Below are 18215 nucleotides of genomic sequence, written 5' to 3' on the forward strand. Positions count from 1 at the left end.
TAAAAGGTAGTCAGGAAGATACATACAAAATTTTGTTTTCCAGATTCTATCCTGAGTTGCTACCCTTAAAGCAGTGGTTTTGAAACCCACGTTGACCCATGTGTCTACCCACTTTTCCATGGGTAATAGGTTGTAATGAATCCTTGACTCCCTTGAAGTGAGATTTATAATAATTTACCTTCAGGGTTCCTGGGTGGCTCAGTGGGTTAAGCCTCTGCCTTCGCCTCAGGTCATGATCTCAGGATCCTGGGATCGAGTCCCACATCCGGCTCTCTGCTCGGAGGGGAGCCTGCTTCCCTTCCTCTCTCTCTGCCTGCCTCTCTACCTACTTGTGATCTCTCTCTGTCAAATAAATAAATAAATAAATCTTTAAAAAAATAATTTATCTCCAGACATAATTTAAAAAATTGTGATGGAGCTCAGTTGGTTGGGCTTCTCACTCTTGACTTCCACTGAGGTCATGATCATGGGGTCGTGGAATCGAGCCCCGCGTTCTGCTTGGGATTCTCTCTCTCCCTCTCCTTCGGCCCCTCCCCCTTCAAATAAATAAATAAAATCTTTTTCTTAAAAGGGCTATAATTATAATATAGGGGAGAAGTGAAAGGAAGATAATTATCAGCCAAAGCATCGGTATTTTAAGATGTGAATGTGTGGGCATTACCTCACCAAGGCCAGACAGAGTCTGCAGCTGACGGGGGTCATGTGACAGAGAGGTTAGCAGCCTTGGTGACTTGATACCAGGAGCTGTTTTTTGTCAGTTGGCAAAATTCCAAACACAACCTATTACAATGTTCTTTCTTTTTAGGTAGTAGTTGTATCCCCGGAAAAATTCTGTGTGTACTAAACTGCACCAAAAAAAAAAAAAAAATTAAACTAAATTAAAAAAGATATCTCATGTTTTTAAAGAAACCATGGTACCAGGGTGGGAAAGGAAGGGTTGTAGAACAAAAGATTGACCTGGAAGTCAGGACACCTGATCCTGAGCCCGAATCTCCCCTTGGTGGTAGACATGGGCTGCTGTGTGCCCAGCATCTGAGTCTCCTTCTGTGACTGGGGGATCCTCCCACCATCTGAGACTTGCTGGTAGACACAGCTCTCCCCCAACAATGTGAGGTACCACACAGTCCTTCTGCCTGTCTCTGACAGAAAAATGAACTGAACACTCTTCCCTAGAACTTAGAATCTGAAGAGAGAGGACGAAAACCTTGGAGTTATTCTGGATTGTTTCTGGTGGCAGTGGTGTTGCTGAGCCTAATGGAAGACTAAGGAGCCCACGCTACCTGGGGGCTCACAGTGGCTCGGTGAGCTGTGGACCCCTTTCCTTAACCTCCCGAGCTTGGTTCTTCCGTGGTTACCCAAGATCCTGCAAGAAATTATTTTTTGGGCTTCTGTTGACCAGAATCAATTTACGGATCCCAGCCACGAGCTCTGACAGGCTCCGTTTCCCCTGGGTCTCAGTTTCCTCCCATGTATGGTGGATAAAAGCTCCTTCCAGGTTTGATGATTTCCAGTCAGTAAATCCATGAAGACCACTGGTGGGGAGACCTCCTTTGCATGTAGTTTAAGCTTTAGAGCTTCCAAAGGGCTCTCAAGTCTATTATCTCTTCTGGCTTCGAGGAATAGGGAGTAAGACATTGCAAGCAAAGTGTTTATTCCAGTGCCTGGAACATAGGAAGCCCTCAGTAAACGACATAGTCTGATACCTAGGATATGTTATAAAGTGAAGAGATCAAGCTCCCTTTTGTATATTTGGCATGATTTCATTTTATTTATTTATTTTTAAAAGATTTTATTTATTTATTTGACAGAGATCACAAGTAGGCAGAGAGAGAGAGAGAGAGGAAGGGAAGCAGGCTCCCCACTGAGCAGAGAGCCCGATGAGGGGCTCGATCCCAGGACCCTGGGATCATGACCCGAGCCGAAGGCAGAGGCTCTAACCCACTGAGCCACCCAGGCGCCCCATGATTTCATTTTAGTAGAGAATTTGTTCTGCACCACAAAGTATCCTCTCTGAAAATACTACATATTCAATATGTATCTGTTGAAGCAATGAATTTCTACGAAATAAAATTGTGCCATTTGCTAGTATGTACCTAGAAAGATTTTGGAAGAATCTGGGGGCGGGGGCGGTTATCAGTTTGTGCAGGCTGCCGTAACAAGGTAGCAGAGACTGGGCGGCTTAAACAATGGAGATTTATTTCCTCAGAGTTCTGGATCAAGGTCAGGACGTCAGCAGGTATGTTTCCTTCTGGAGCCTGTCTCCTTGGCTTACAGACGACTGTCTTCTCCAGTGTCCTCACATGGTCTTTCTTCTGCGTCTCCGTGGATGTCCAAATTTCCTCTTCTTCTAAGGGTTAGGGCCCTACTAGCCTCCAGCCTCATTTTAAGCTAATCACCTCCCTAAAGACCCTGTCTCCAAATACAGTCACATTCAAAGGTACTAGGGAATAAGATTCCAATGTGAATTTCTGGGGGTGGGGTGGAGAACACAATTCAGTCCATAACAGGTAACAGTATGAAAGACTTACTTTCCCTAAATACTATTTTCTGCCTTTGTTCTATAATGTTGAAAATACTTCATGAAGAACCTAATTATTTTAAAACTTGGAAAAGCAATCATGTTTGAACAAATAAAACCCATTTGTGTTCATATTCAATAAGTAGTTAGATTCTAGGCTTAGATCATCGTAAGCAGATTTTCCAGTGACATGAACGTCTCCTGCAGCACTTGAACGTAGTGAGCGACGCAGGACAGTTCTATGTTGTGAAGGGTCGACCTGGGCATTACAGCTTGGATGGCAGCCTCTCTCCCTACTACTGCCAGAGACACCCTCCTCTATCCCTCTGACAACCAAAAAAACGTCCCCACCGTTTCCAAAAACTCCCCCATCGATCATCACTTTAAAGTATAATTTGATACTAATATCTGTAAATCTTTAAAACATTTTCTCCTTTTCTCTCCGTAACCATCCTTCCACCCAACCCCTGCGAAACAAAAAAAGTAAGAGAGGAAGAAATCATGCTAATTACCTTTGGGCAGGGCAGTGGGAAGCTCGGCTGCGTCCGAACTGCGGGGCAGCTCAAGTTGTCTAAAGGCAGCCTTTTACCAAAATAGTAGGCACTATGCTCCGGAGAGCAGAAAATAAACCGCTGCTGGGGAGTGAGCATCGCAGATGTACCAGCCATTGTCCGGAAGGCTCCACCTGTAGGAATTCGTTTATTCTTCTCGACAAACCCATGAAGTAGGCACTATTATTTGAGAGATGAAGGAACGGGCCCGGGAAGGTGATGGGACTTGCAAATGACCGAGCTTCAGAGCGGACGATCTGCCATCCTCAACCACCAGGGCTATCAGCTGTCGGTACTGAGCATCTCCTGGGTATCCCACATATGTTATGGCAGGTGAGCCTCAGAGAAACAGTGAAATTGCTACCGTTACCTCCATTTTACAGATGTGGGAATGAACAGGCTCCAAGTGTTTGCGGAAGCAGAGAGCATACAGTATGTCCGGATGCATACAGTTTATTGACATGCACGGAATAATGGCAGATTTGACCAGTTATTGCCCTAGTCCAGTCAACATGGAGAACCAAAGAAATGAGAGGAACATATATGTTCTCTTCCAAAGCTATTTAACTTAGCAGTCAGTCACTTCTTGCTGAATTTTTGGGGGTTCTGGGTATCTTATTATTGGGTAAGACGTATTGTGTACAAATGATTCATAGGTATGATACTGGTTTTCCCTGGGAGTCAATGAAAAATAATTAAATTGGGTTAATAGGAATTCCAATTTTGTGAACTGATCTTTCTCTTTTAAAATGGAAGCAATATTGTGGACAAATCCAATAAAACCCTTTTTAATTTTAATTTTTGTTTGTTTTGTTTTAGTTTGTTAAGGCCAGTCTACTCAGATGACTGAGAATGTACCACTGTCCTGGGGCACCCCCCCCCCACAGCTGGTATAATTGTTAGTATCTTACTTTTGTTAGTATCTTACAAGGGCTGTTAGAAAGTGCGCTGAAAGCAGGTAGAAATGGCTTCTCTTTCTCTTCCATTGGAGTTTAAAGTTGACTATGTATACTTCAAGGGATAAATTTCGGGTTTTGATATAATTGAAAAACTAGTAAACCATAAATATATTTTGATTTATTGTTGTATGCCCCCTCACCAGACAGTAGCCAGGGATGTTTTTCTGATCCACTGTTTTGAATTAAGTGCATTTGCTTTTTTTCCAGAGTCTGATTTTCTGGATAAAGTACGTGTGATTCCTTTTCTTAAAAGTTAATAGTTTTCCAAATATTTTTCTTATTGTAAAACAGCTCAACATAAAAGAAAATTCTGAAAAAGGAAAAAGTCTAATCCTATTACATTAATACATTACCATATCTGAGCATAATCTTCTTGTTTTTATCTATAAAATACACATTTTTTAAACATAATTTGTCCACATAGGTATATAACATATTATGGCTTTCACTTAAAAATACCCTTAAGTACCTCCCATTTCTCATAATGATAACCTGCAACGGGTGTGTGACTTTGCTGGGAATAGATGGGTTATAATTTACGTAGCTATTCTTTTTTTTTTTTTTTTGAATATTTATTTATTTGAAAGAGAAAGTGTGCCCAGGGGAAGGGCAGAGGAAGAGAATCTTCAAGCAGACTTCCTGCCAAGCATGGAGCCCAGGGCGGGTCTCAGTCCTATGACCCTGAGATCGTGCCTGAGTCATGACCAAGAGTTGGATGTTTAACCACCTGAGCCACCCAGGTGCCCCTGGGTGGTGAGTGCTGGTTATTTAGGTTGTTTCTAATTCTTCTTTACTTTCGATAGAATGTGGCAATGAGTATCTTTGTGCAGAGTTTTCATAACCTGTTCAAGCATTTCCTTGGATCAGTCCTAGAAGTAGGGTATCTTTGATTTGATACAGACCCTACCATATCAGACTAAACGCTGTCGACTTTCAGTATTCTTCTTTGTCAGCCTCTCTACTCACTCTCTCGGTCAACTGAACAGTATCTGTTAATGGCCACTTACTCTGCCTGACCTTTAACTCCCATAGTTCCTTGGTTGCTTCCCTTGAGACAGCTGTAACCTGGGATGAGGTCAGGAGTGTCATGTTCACACTACAGGGATAGAGCCAGGGAGCAGCTGAGTGAACCTGGATCACAGCTCTGACCCCGTGCTGCTGCTACTTTCACGAAGGCAGTCCCTTTGTTCTAGCATAAGGACAGAAATAAAAACTGTCTCTGAGCCGACATATGGGGTCATAATGAACACCGCCAGATTGTCAACTTTGTGGGAACTTCATTTATTCCTATAAGAAGATTAAAACAGATTAATAATATATCATTTGGTATCTTGAATAGCAAAACAAAGTGATTTCATGTGATAATAGTTTAATTGGCTCCTGCTTGGGATTTAAATGTCTAAGTGCATTAAATGAATTTTCCTTCTGTAATCAACTCTGTGACCATAATTTCTAGGACTGATGAAAAATTTGTGGTTAGTTTTTAACAAGTAAGTGAATTTGTCATTGAAGTTTCCTAAAGTATGCTTTGATGTTTTACAGGATGAGTTTATAATCACAAATGAGAGTCCCAGGTTATTTTAGGAACTGATTTTGAAAGAAATGTCTTGTAGTGTTTCCAAAGAAGAAAAAGGAAGGTCTTTTATTTTCAGGTTATTTACGTTATACCCTCATTTCAGTCCAGTTTTGCTTTATTGATAAGGACTGTCAAATCACTCTTATTGTTGTCAAGTCACTCTTATTATTACAAAAGATTTGGCAAGTTATTTATATTTTATGTTAAAAATTTTCTTATAGAACTTATATACTTATTTTATAACTAATTTTACATAATGGTGACTATGTAACTCCTAAGGAAACAGACTTAAAGAGTAGCTGGAAAGAGATGTATTTGATAGGAGGAAAACCTCTGGCTGTCGACTTGGTGGTGAAAAAAAAGAAAGGTTGTGACATATTGGAGAGGTAAACAAAGTAAGTTGTTGTCTCTCCCTAAGTTTGAATCCTGAGAAGTTGTGTTTGTGTGTGTGTATGAGAGAAAAAGAGAGATACAGGTAGAGATGAGATAGGGGGAAAGAAGAAGAGAGGGAGAGAGGGAGGAAATGAGGGAGAGTGGGAGAGAAGAGAGAGCTAGAGAGGGAGGGAGAGAGGGATGGGGGGGTAGAGATTAAGATTGTTTGAAACACGCTAGGGACAGTCCTGGTTGACAAAATAGAGATGCTTCAAGCATGTGAAATTATAATTTTTTTATCACTTCTGATTAAATTCCCCATACTTTGGGTTCTAGGTGTTCATCTTCAGGTCACAGGGATTTGGAGAATAAAAGGTGCTTTTTTCTTATGAACATGTTTCCTTAAGATTGGTTGTTTTGATTTAGAAAAATTCTCAGCCTAGAATTGAAAAAGGCGGGGGGGGGCGCGTCTCATTTCGTGATTTTCTTCACTCCCAACCTTCCCAGCATTACGCGTGACTCAATCTGTCTGACATAGCTACAGGCATAATCGCTGGCTTGTCCTTGTGACACTGAAGACGAAGCAAAGAGCACATTACATTTCGGGATGCAGCAGCGCCACCCAGTGGCCAAGGAATTCCCTAGCTCCCGGGAAATAAACAGGATCCAGACTGTCACCGCCTCCTTCCCCGCCGCGAGTCGCACACGCAAGCCTTAAAAGAATAGGGAGCTCAACTTCTCAACCTCCGCAGCATTGAGTCCATCATAGGTAGGTCTCATTGTACTTGGCTATCCTTCTTTCTTGAAAAATCACACTACTTACAGGGCAATGAAATGGAATTTGATGTACGTTAAGGACTCTTAGCTCCTTTTGGCAGATCGGTAGCAATGCATGTATTTTCTAAGCCCTGAGCTAATACCCTGCTTGTGAAAGTTGAGTAGAAATTTATGAAAGCTAAAGGAACATTATCACAGAATAGATGGCACAAATATCCTCTCCATGAGGAGTGTAGAAAGTCTAAGGAGTCCAAGGAGAATTTAATTTCGGAATATGATAAATGCACCTTGCTGTACCACTCCCTATGGAGAGATTATCTCCCCCTTCCCCCCAAGAAGGGAATGGCATTTTTCTTTTTCTAGGTACATGGCAAACAAATTTCTGATAAATTTATTGTTCTTCATCACTCTGATTATTATAGCTGCTGATTATTGCTACTATAATTATATTTTACAAAATTGTATTATACAAAATTATATTATACAAAAATATTATAGCCGCTGATTATTGCTACTCCTTATTGTAGCTGATGATTATTATTAACGTTTTATTAAAAAATAATACTTGAGATGGTTTAAAAAATGCATAAAAGTAGAAATGAATAATGAAGACAAAATACAGTTCATAGACCCTCTACTGAACACAGCCCCTGCTACTGGGCTATTACTCAGTACACATCTACCCTGAGCACAGAATCGAGCTAGATTTGCCTTGCTTTACATCTTGTCTGAGCCACATACGTAACGGCGAACTGGAAGAGTTACTTGGTCTTTTCAGTGCCCTGATTCCACATTGCTGGGATGGGGATAATTAATAGCTCGGTCACATGGGATTGTTGTGAGAAATGAGCAAATTAATACATGCAAAGTTTTCAGAACGGTGCTTGTGTATTATGAACACTGTATTTTTAGCTATTTTTCCCCCACTCCTGCATTTCCTCCAGCTCCTTACTGCTATCAGAGATTAGGCACCAGGCATCCTGCTAGAAACAAGTATTTTTCTTTCTTTCCAGTTTTTTCACTTGCGGTTTCCTTCTGTCCTTCCTTGCTTAATAGCTGAAACTGAATTCCAAATATAATTTCGTATCTTTAAAAATTATGCTGTAATTTTATTCATTAGTACAATTTCAAATGATTGGTGAGTAGTATTGCTTTTTTTTTTTTTTTCAAAGGTTTACTTACTTCGTCAGGGTTGGGCAGGGGGAGGCAGAAGGAGAAAGAATCCTAAGCAGACTCCCCGCTGAGTGCAGAGCCCGCGTGGGGCCTGATCTCACAAGGCTGAGATCATGACCCTGAGATCACGACCTGAGCCCAAATCAAGAGTTGGATGCTCAGCTGACTGAGCCACCCAGGTGCCCTGGTGAGTAGTAGTGTCTAATGCTACTGTTTAGCCTGGTGTAAGACGATGACACAATTTGGGTATGTGGATTATATTAACGTGCAAAATGAAAGCAAATTTTTTTTTCTTCAAGTTAAATACAAAGGTTGCTTTTCCCTTTTAAAGACAAAAGAACATGATTTTTTTTAAGCCTAAATTTCTGGGTTTATTTTCATTTTGTCTAGTTGATTCACTTGTTCTCTAATCATACACCACTTAAGTATGGGCACGGCTGGGATGTAACTATGAATAAGGCAATTTCCTGAATAAATCTGAGGACTGAGACACTCAAAATGATGCAGAGGGAATACTGGGGAGAACAACTGACTCTGCCTGAGGAAGTTGAAATTTGAGGCGGTATTGAAGGGTAAGTAGGAATTTGCTGGGAAGGAAGGATGTGGAATAACATATTCTGGGAAGAAGAGTCAGCAAGGAACAAAATTAGAAGCTGGGAACTGTCCATAAAGCATGGAGTATTTTTTTTTTAAGATTTTATTTATTCATCTGACAGACAGAGATCACGAGTAGGCGGAGAGGCAGGCAGAGAGAGAATGGGAAGCAGGCTCCCCACCGAGCAGAGAGCCCGATGCAGGGCTCCATCCCAGGACCCTGGGATCATGACCTGAGCCGAAGGCAGAGGCTTTAACCCACTGAGCCGCCCAGGCTCCCCTAAATAAATACAATCTTAAAAAAAAAATCTGGTGATTAGAATGAAAGGGGGCGGGATTCAAGGCATTTTTAAAAAAGATTTTATTTATTTGAGAGAAAAAGAGCACGAGTGGGGGAGGGGAGGTGGGTAGAGGGAGAAGCAGGCTCCCCGCTGAGCAGGGAGCCTGACATGGGGCTCTATCCCAGGACCCTGGGATCATGACCTGCGCGAAGGCAGAGGCTTAACCAGCCGCCCAGGTGCCCCTCAAGGCATGTTTTAAAGTAAGATGGATAAACTCCCCAGTGGAAGTAGGGTCCGATAGCAAAGGAAAAGCAGAGAAAGACTTAAACGTTTCTAGCTTTTACAAACTATAAAATAAATGTCATGGGGATGTGATGTGTAGCACGGTGACTACAGTTAATAATACTGCATTGTATATTTGAAAGTTGCTAAGATTAGATTTCCAAAGTTCTCATTATAAGAAAAAAAAATCATAACTGTTTGTGGTGATGGATGTTAATTAGCTCATTGTGGTGACCACTTTGCGACATATACAAATATCGAATAGTTATACTGGCCACTTGAAACTAATATAGTGTTTATGTATCAATTATATCTTAATTAAAAGAAAAGATTCCTGGCTTTGAGTGAACAGAGATGACAGAAGATCGCCAGGCAAAAGGCACAGCAGTTTGGGCGGGCGGGATGGGAGAAGATGGAAATGAGGTCGGTTTTAGACATGCTGTGCAATGCCGGGAGACAGGCAGGAGAAATTGCTGTCGGAAATATGGATCTAGAGCTTGGAAGAGGAAGAGGGGTGGGAACATCAGCTTTGGGATAGTCAGTGTATTTGAACCTGTGGGAGCAAGTGAGACGATCTGGTTAGAGTATAAAAACAGAAAGAGGTCCAAGGATGAAAGTATCGTAGCCTCACGCAGGCAGAGAAGGGGAGACTTGGCAGAATGATAGGACAGAGTGAGAGACCAGGGTAAGCAGGACAAGAAGACGTGCCGTTGCAGAAGGCAAGCAGAGGGACCATAAAAAGTCGGGGATGGTCACCGTGTCCAGGGACAGGGGAGACAAGTCAGGGAGGGGCCGCTGTGGGACCTCAGCCACAGGTGACCTTAACAAGAAGCAGTTTAACGCTGAGGAGTGAATGAGCAGGAAGCAATCTGAGAGTGACAGCAGACTCCTCTTGTGGGGAGTTTGTCGGGAAGAGGCGATGACAGCCGAAGCAAGAAAGGCCGACTATGGGTCAAGTACCGCCAGGATGGAGGGTTGAGAAGTTCTGTAGAGCCAGAAGTCTGACTGGTAGTTTATTAGCATGACATATTGCATTTACTTCATCCATTGGTCTGGAATTAGTAAGATTTTCATTTTTATTTGATTGAAATTAGAAAGATTTTTAAAATAAGGCCTTTTCCTATATTATCTCTATGCCTCTCTATCTTGGACTGGAACACAAAGCTTTGACTTTAGTTTGAAGGTGGGTGAGAATCCCAACTTGGACTTGGTTCATGGCTTTTATTTGGGTTTACCACAAAAGCAGTTCATAAGCAGGGCTAAGGATATAAATGAGATAAGGAAGCAGGTAGGATAAATTCAGCTGCCCACTTCCTGTTGTCTTTCACACACATTTTCCTGGCCTCAGTAGCTCTAGCAACTGAGATGTCCGAAAAGCAGGGTATTGTGGACTCTTTCTTCCATTAAAACAAAAATGCTCTAGGGATTTCAGCATCTAGAAATTACTTAAGGTGAAAATTCTGTTTTGTAAGGAAGCCATACCACTTGGGCCTCATGTATGGGTTCTGCGCCTTAAAACTCTGGCTGTGCCTGCTTTGGGACAGACTTGCTTTACCTTTATGGTCGTCTAGGGCCTTTTCATGGTAACAGCCGGCAGGCCTATGGTATGAGTCAGGACAAAAAACATGTGGCAAGCACGGTTTCTTTCCCTCACTCCTGCTGGTTCTAGTACAGAGGCGCTGTTCATTAGACGCAGGTGTAATGGGCATACCATTAACATTCCTCTGCAGTCCATAAACTTCTTTAAAAGGCAAAGCAAGTTCAAAAGATGTTTTTGACCAACTTGCTTCATCAGTTCGGCTAATTCTCTTTGATTTACTTCTCTATGGACATCTGCACAAAAACACCATATTATCAGTGGTGGCAAGGGGTATTACCTTCGGAGAATCTTAGCAGGGTGAGCCCAAATAAAATCTCAAGATTTACTGCACTGTGAAATTTCCACTCAGGGTGTGACTTTTTCAAGATGCATCATTAGAGATGGAGATTTCATATCTGATATACAGGGCAGAACAACACTTTAAGATTTTTAGAGTCTGTGCATAATATCCCATATATATATATATAGAGAGAGAGAGAGAGAGAGAGATTAGTAAATATCTGAAATAGTGTTTACACCTAGAGAGATATAAACACTTAAAAAAAAGATTTATTATTTTTTGAAGTGTTATTTGAGAGAGGGAGAGGGGAGAGCACAGAAGCAGAGTGAGAGGGAAAAGCAGACTCCCCGTTGAGCAGGGAGCCCAACGTGGTGCTCGATCCCACGATCCCGGAGATCATGACCTGAGCTGAAACTAAGAGACGCTCAACTGACTGAGTCATCCAGGTGCCCCTAAGCACTTTTTTAAAGCAGCTGTCAAGTGTCACTTATCTTCAACATGTTTCAGAAATCCTCAAACAGTATATGGTCTTATTTTAAAAGATTTTAGGTAGTCTCTAAATCCAGTGCAGGGCTTGAAGATCAAGAACCACATGCTTTTCTGAGTCAGCCAGGCACCCCAGGATATGATCTCTGACTTCAAATTTGTTGCTTAATTTCTTAATGTTCTGTGAACTTTTTTTTAAAAAATATTTTATTTTTAAGCAATCTCTATATCCAACGTGGGGCCAGAACTCACAACCCTGAGATCCAGAGTCAGATGCTCCAACAGAGCCAGCCAGGCTTACCTTTCAACGTTCTATGAACTTGAAGGAGGTTGTGAGATCACAGTAGAATATTTTATCGATCTCTGGAAAGACTTATCTTCTATTCTCTATCTGAGTATGTCTATCTTTGAGAGAAAAGAAGGCACTTCATACAACTTTGTATTTTAGGCCAAGAAAGTGCTGAAAAACCCTTTCCTGTTCTCATATGCTTAGGTGCTGGAGCAAAAGCTTGAATCTTAATCTTGTCTATGCTGGACTAAGACTATTGCTACAAGGTAGTAGAGAAGTCAGTGGTTCCAGAGTTTATTCCTATTTGAATACGTGAAACAAACTGGTTTAGAAATAACCTGGCACATGGTTAGACACCATTACTGACTCCTTACTATGTGGAAAAACCAGGTACTTGAGCATGAAATGTATTTTGTATTTTCCTTGGAATTGTATGTCCTTGCCTTTAACATAAAACTAAAATGAATTTTATGGGGCACCTGGTTGGCTCAGTTGGAGAAGCATGTGGCTCTTGATCTGGGGGCTGTGAGCTCCAGCGCATGCTGGGTGTGGAGATTACATGACAATAAAAAAAAACCAAAAACAAAAATGAATTTTAATATTTTTTTAATCTTCAGTATAAACGTTTCTTCAGTTCTTACACTTATAGCCTCTTAATTTCAATATATATATTTCTATATACCTACATGTGTCTATTTATAATGTTATCCACTAGGTTATTTATGGTAACTTTGGTGTGATTAGTTGGTGGTAAGGCCCTAACCACTTGATGGTGACAAAAGCAGAAAGCAGGGTTAGGTCCTTACAAAATGCGTTTGATTATGTTCACTTTTGCTAATGAGTTGCTAATGAGTCTGAAAATGCTTGATTCTGATCAGAAACTTGAAAATGACAATGGCAACTCCAGTTTCTGAGCATATCTTAAATGACATAAAAATTACCAGTGACAAAGAAAAAAGCTCTTACTACATTTAATCGTGTTAATTTTGAAGATATTGCACATTTCCATGAAGGATAACCTACAAATGATGTGTTCAACGCAGAAAACTGGTACAAATTTTGGTTAGTTTGTTAAGAAACAAAATGTTCTAAGACATGTTATGAACAGTGCTTTCATCAAAAAAGTGAAGAGAATTTTTATAATTGTTTGAGGTGCTGTAATATGTCGAGTGATATTCCCAGCTGTTTTACTAAACCGGCTGTCTGTTCTAAAATCCAAGTGAGGCTTGGGTTTTCAGAATGTTCATGCTCCCGTATTCCACAACATTCTAAAGATGAACAATCTGCCTCACTAAGGCTCTTGCAGCAGTTTTTGTGAAGCTCAGCATTATTTTCACAGAGTCTTTCATCTTTAGCTTCATCCATCTTTTTCTCAGCTGGAGCTACGTGACAAAGGTCCATATCCTGAATAGAGTCCAATAAATCTACAACGTGGGGCGGAGAAGTGATTGATTTTAGATGTTTGAGCACATACTCTTCACACTGGCCAACCGCATCCAGAAGATTATTTATTTTACTGATCAGAGCCGAACCATTATCGTGAAGGTGACACCAGGAGAGCAAGGCACTGAAGGAAAATATAAACAAGAGTTAAATAGGAGAAAAATGAAACAATCACAGGCTTTTCAAATTTTTGATGCTAAAACCTACACGTTTCTTTTCCAGATAACACAATGCAAAAATGATTCAATAATAATGCAAGTCGAAATCAGGAAAGTAATGATGCTAAAACGGCTTTTAATGTATATAGAGATTTATCTTTTGATAAAAATTAAACTGGAAGTAATCATATAAACTGCTTATAATTCCTAACACCTCCTTTACAGCTCCATATCTGCTTTTCTTGATTTTAGATTTTTTCTTTATGACTGCGTAGCTTCCGCTGAAGAGGGATGCAACTCAGAGGAAGAGATCACAAAAATCAGTTTCTCCTTGAAGGACATCACACAGCTTCCGGACTAGTGATTCTCAGACTTGGATGTACATTGGAATCACCTGGGTGGCTCTCAAAACTGTCAAGGCCTAGGTCACATCCCAGACCAATGAAATCAGAATCTCTGGGGGTATTATTTTTTAAAGCTTCCCAGCTGATATCAAGGTGCAGCCAACGTTGAAAACAACTGCTCTAAGCATATAGTTACTTGCTATCAAAACTAAAGGGTAGGAAAAAAAGTTCTGAGGCAACTTCTCTTTCCCGACTTTGTTATAATCACTGTTGAATTAACTAATAATCTTCTTGGAGAAGGTAAGAATTTGGGACGCCTGGATGGCACAGTCGGTTGAGCATATGACTTTGGCCTGGGTCGTGATCCCAGGGTCCTGGGATCAAGTCCCACATCGTTCTCCATCTGCCTGCTGTTCCCCTGCTTCTGCACGTGCTCTCTCTGACAAATAAATAAAATCTTAAAAAAAAAAAAAAGGTAAGAATTCTTCTAGCCTTTTTCTACTACAGACAATACCTTTGTTTTCTGACATTTCAGATTGTTCAGGTAACCATGACATAAAATAATGGTTACTGAGAAAAGTAATCCTGTCTTTTTTTTTTTTTTTTAAAGAGAGGGAGAGAGAGAGGTGGGGGGAGAGGCAGAAAGAGAGGGAGAGTGAGAATCCTAAGCAGGCTCCATGCCCAGGGGCTGACTTGGGGCTCAGTTTCACAACCCTGAGATCATGACCTGAGCAGAAATCAAGAGTGGACGCTTAACTGACCCAGCCACCACGCGCACCGAAGAATAATGTTTTAAAAATGGGATCAAGTGATATACAAGATTTAGCAATAAACTTTCTGAGCTTGTAAAAGATTTAACTTGATGTAAAATGAATACTTGATCTTTTTCCTACTGGAGACTATAAATTCCGATTTCTGACAGCTGAATTTCCCAAAACCTCAAACAATGAATTTTTTTGTTTTGATAACTTTTATTTCCTACCCTTTTTAAAATTAGTGATTCTTTGAACCATTTTATGTTTTTTGTTTGTCTTCTACAGAGGACAATTTAAAAGGTATAAAGTGTCAAAGATGACATGTCTGTCATGCTCCTAGCTCCTTCTGTCATTTGACCACTTGTCTTTGATATATGCCATTATTACTGTGGAATCTTGACAGGTGTTCAATGTTCAGCACTCAAGTAAATGGAATCATTTTTCTCTCTATTACCGGTTATAATTTTCATCACTTCTAGTCTAGAAGTCTGTTATACTGTGTTCTGCCACATGTGCAAGATTAAAAGCTTTATTCAAAACCTGAACATCTTTTAAATTACTTTGAGATACAGATTAGTGGCAGTTCAGGTAGCAAAAGATATACACCTTCCTAGCATTTCTTTGCAATAAAGGCCAACACCTTTATTGTTGTCCTTTATTAAAGTGGATGAACTTATTAAAGTTCACATATTAAAGTGGATGAGCTTATGATTTTGACTTTTTGAAGGCAATATTATTCTATGCTCCGCAGTACTCTTTTGTGGATTTAACACTAGAAAAAGGTACTTCAGTTTAAATGCTTTATTTTTACATACTACTTTTATAAACGTCCTCCGGTAGTACTGGGGTTAAAATGACTCAGCATTTAAGTTTAAAAAATTACCTCAGTGTTCCTCGGAGTTGTCCATAGTTTATAATGATTTCGGCACCTTCCTTATAACCTTGGTTGAAGCCTTGTTGAAGAGTAACTGCTTTGCCGGCATCTATTCCATCTCTATAGCCTTCCTAAAAATAAGTAATGAAGAGCTACAGCTGTAATTAACATCAAGTAAACCACTGTAGGTTTTTCTAGAAAGTCATAGAACCAACTTGGAAAGTTGATGAAATAGGCCTTTACTACTTACTATTTAACATAATGGTTCTACAGCAGATGGCACAGCCACACAACCAAAGCAGACTATGCCTCTTGTAAAGGTTTATTATTGGCATATCCCACTTTTGAAGTCGACTTATTTGGCACACTTAAATATACTGATTCTTATACAGCTTTAAAAACCTTGTGTGAACAACGCCTTTACAGAAAGGATACAGAGGGAGTTGCATGTCTGACCCCTCCGCAACACTGACTGAGGTGGGTGGGCGACAAGGCAGGGCAGTAAAAAGGTTATCCAAGGTCTTCAATAATCGACTCAAGCAGGGAAAGAGGAAACTGTGTTAGCAAAAAAGATGGGAAGTGTGGTTTTAGAAATTTTGTTTGATATCTAAATTCAAATAAACTGCACATTGTCTGTCGGCAGGGATTTTGTCCTGCATCTCCGATGGTGCCACAGCACTCCAGAGTTGATCGCGGTTTACTGGTCTAACCCCTGCCTCACATAAAGCATTTCTGAAACAGATTACGCGGTTGTTGGGCTAAGCAAACATTTTACTGAAACAAACTAGGGTGCATCAGGGGCAATATAAGGTTGGAAGGATACTAGGTGGAAGCGGACCTCACCATGTGAACTCAGCTCTGAGCGCTCCAGCTGGAAAAAGTGTGTGGTATTAAGCTTAGTTTCAATGAACAGTGACACAGACTAGATATGGGTAACTCACACCTAACAAAGAAAAAACCGACTCCGGCGTTCCTTCACCTAGCCGCCAGTATTCCACAACGGCTTTCCTTTATTGCTCTTCGACATTCCTAAGTTCATTTTTTCCACAAGTCTCGATTAATACCATTCCTAACTTCAGGGTCTTCACTCATTCAATCACCCATGTGCACATGTCCCTCGACAGCCATAATCAGTACAGTCAGGGTCTATGTTTCTCCCCCAGCTTCTCTGCGATCCTCGTCAAACTGCAATCTCTTCAAAGTCTACTAGACCTGCTTCATTCTGGTCTGTTCCCAGCGTCTAACGCGCCCCGTGGTTTCACACGCTTTCAAGTGGAACATCCTAGCAGGATCGGGGTGGCAGAGGTAGGGAGGGCAGCGCCCGGCCAGGCTGGGACCACGCTGGCCTCTCCTCTCGCGACCCTGACTCCCGACAGCTCCGTGCCCCTCTCCCCGCAATCCGGCATATGTCCCCTGCACCCGCCGCGCAGCTTTACTTTGACTCGTCTCTGCATGTGGCTCCGCCATTCCCGCTGCACCAGGAGCGACTCGTCCGCTTCCTCGTCAAACACGTCCCCCTCCTCTCCGGGACCCCCGACCAAGTGAGCCCTTTGAACCCACGACATCACCGAGGCAACCCCAGGGCTGCTGGACGCCGGAAGCGTCAGCAACTTCTTCCGGTGCGAGGGGCGGGGCGAAGGCTGCGAGTCGGGCTCGCCCGGCGTCTGCTACTGCGCATGCTTGTGCGATGCCGGTGTTGCTGGGTGAGGCTCGGCCGCGGCTCTTCCTCGCTGGTGTTTGGGGCTCACTCCGTGGACCCAGTGTGTCGGCGAGCGCCTGTTGTGGGCGAGGCGGATAGCTTCCTCGCCGGGCCCGTCCGACCTTGAGCTCTGCGGAGGGCAGCCGGAACGCTCAGTGAAACACTGCATCCCCGCCGCGGTCTCTGCAGTGTTGTGGGTTTGGAGCCCCGCGCCTTGGGAAAGCCGTTCGAGGTCGTTCAGGGGATGGGCGATTACCGGCCAAGGTCGCTGCCTCTTTTATAAGCCCCCTTCAGTACATTTTAGGGATTTGACAGCCCGATGCTTTTTAACCGTGAGAAGCAGAGGACAAGAGTCGAAAAGGTGGCCACTGCGGCCATTTTGAAATCGGTACATACAAAGAATACATTTACGAAAGGAATCCGTTTCTCGTGGATTCGCGGTGTCCTTCCCCGGCTCCCGTTCCTTTTCGGATGCCCTATAGGCTGGGCGAGGACGGGGACTTGTCCATCTACATATACGTAGCACCTGCGTGCTTCTGACACGTGGCAGATGTTGAAACAGATGGTCATGAATGAACGGACACGAGTCGTATTGCTGTTTTGCTTTTTGTGTGGTCATGATGGTTTATGTATTTTAGTTTCTGGTGCCAGGCTCTGTTGTAGCTTTTGGGATACATCATTGAACAGCAGCTAAAACTTAGCGGCTCTGCTCCGTCTTACAGTCATGTAGAATTGACAGGATGAACAATAAGCGCTGTAAGCTCTATGTAAATTACATAGTTTGTTACAAGATCATAAAGGATACATGCTATGAAAAAATAAAGTAAGGGGAACCATGATCGTGTGTGTGAGGGTGGGTGGGCGTTTTAGTTGATAATTTTATAAATGCCCAGAATTTTGCATCATATATATAGTAATTACAACATATAATATAGTACATATGTAGTATATATATTATATATATATAGAGTGTGTGTGTGTGTGTGTGTGTACCTACAGGTCCGTGGACTATGTATAACAAAACTTTATACTTAGCCACATAAAATAATCTTAATAAACTTAAAAACTCAGACATTTTACAAGTCATAATCTCTGATCATAATCCAACAAAATTAGTAATTAATAATAAAAGACTCCAAAAATTTAAACTATTACACTGGGCATTAGAATCACTTTATTTCCTTTTGAATCAAAAAGGAAATAA

At 41.6% G+C, this 18215-nt stretch overlaps 1 protein-coding gene across 1 annotated transcript; it reads right to left on the reverse strand.

Annotated features, from left to right (window-relative positions):
* Positions 1 to 12346: 12346 nt before the first annotated feature.
* On the reverse strand, positions 12347 to 16920 carry YAE1 (YAE1 maturation factor of ABCE1). The gene is made up of 3 exons (XM_080818124.1): positions 16749 to 16920; positions 15322 to 15443; positions 12347 to 13305 (listed from the first exon to the last, which is right to left on the reverse strand). The coding sequence occupies exons 1-3, from the start codon at positions 16875 to 16877 to the stop codon at positions 12876 to 12878; spliced, it is 681 nt and encodes a 226-aa protein (XP_080674250.1). The 5' UTR covers positions 16878 to 16920; the 3' UTR covers positions 12347 to 12875.
* Between the last annotated feature and the right edge of the window lie 1295 nt (positions 16921 to 18215).

The sequence above is a fragment of the Martes martes genome (genome assembly GCF_963455335.1).
Source record: "Martes martes genome assembly, chromosome: 11".
Classification (NCBI taxonomy): domain Eukaryota; kingdom Metazoa; phylum Chordata; class Mammalia; order Carnivora; family Mustelidae; genus Martes; species Martes martes.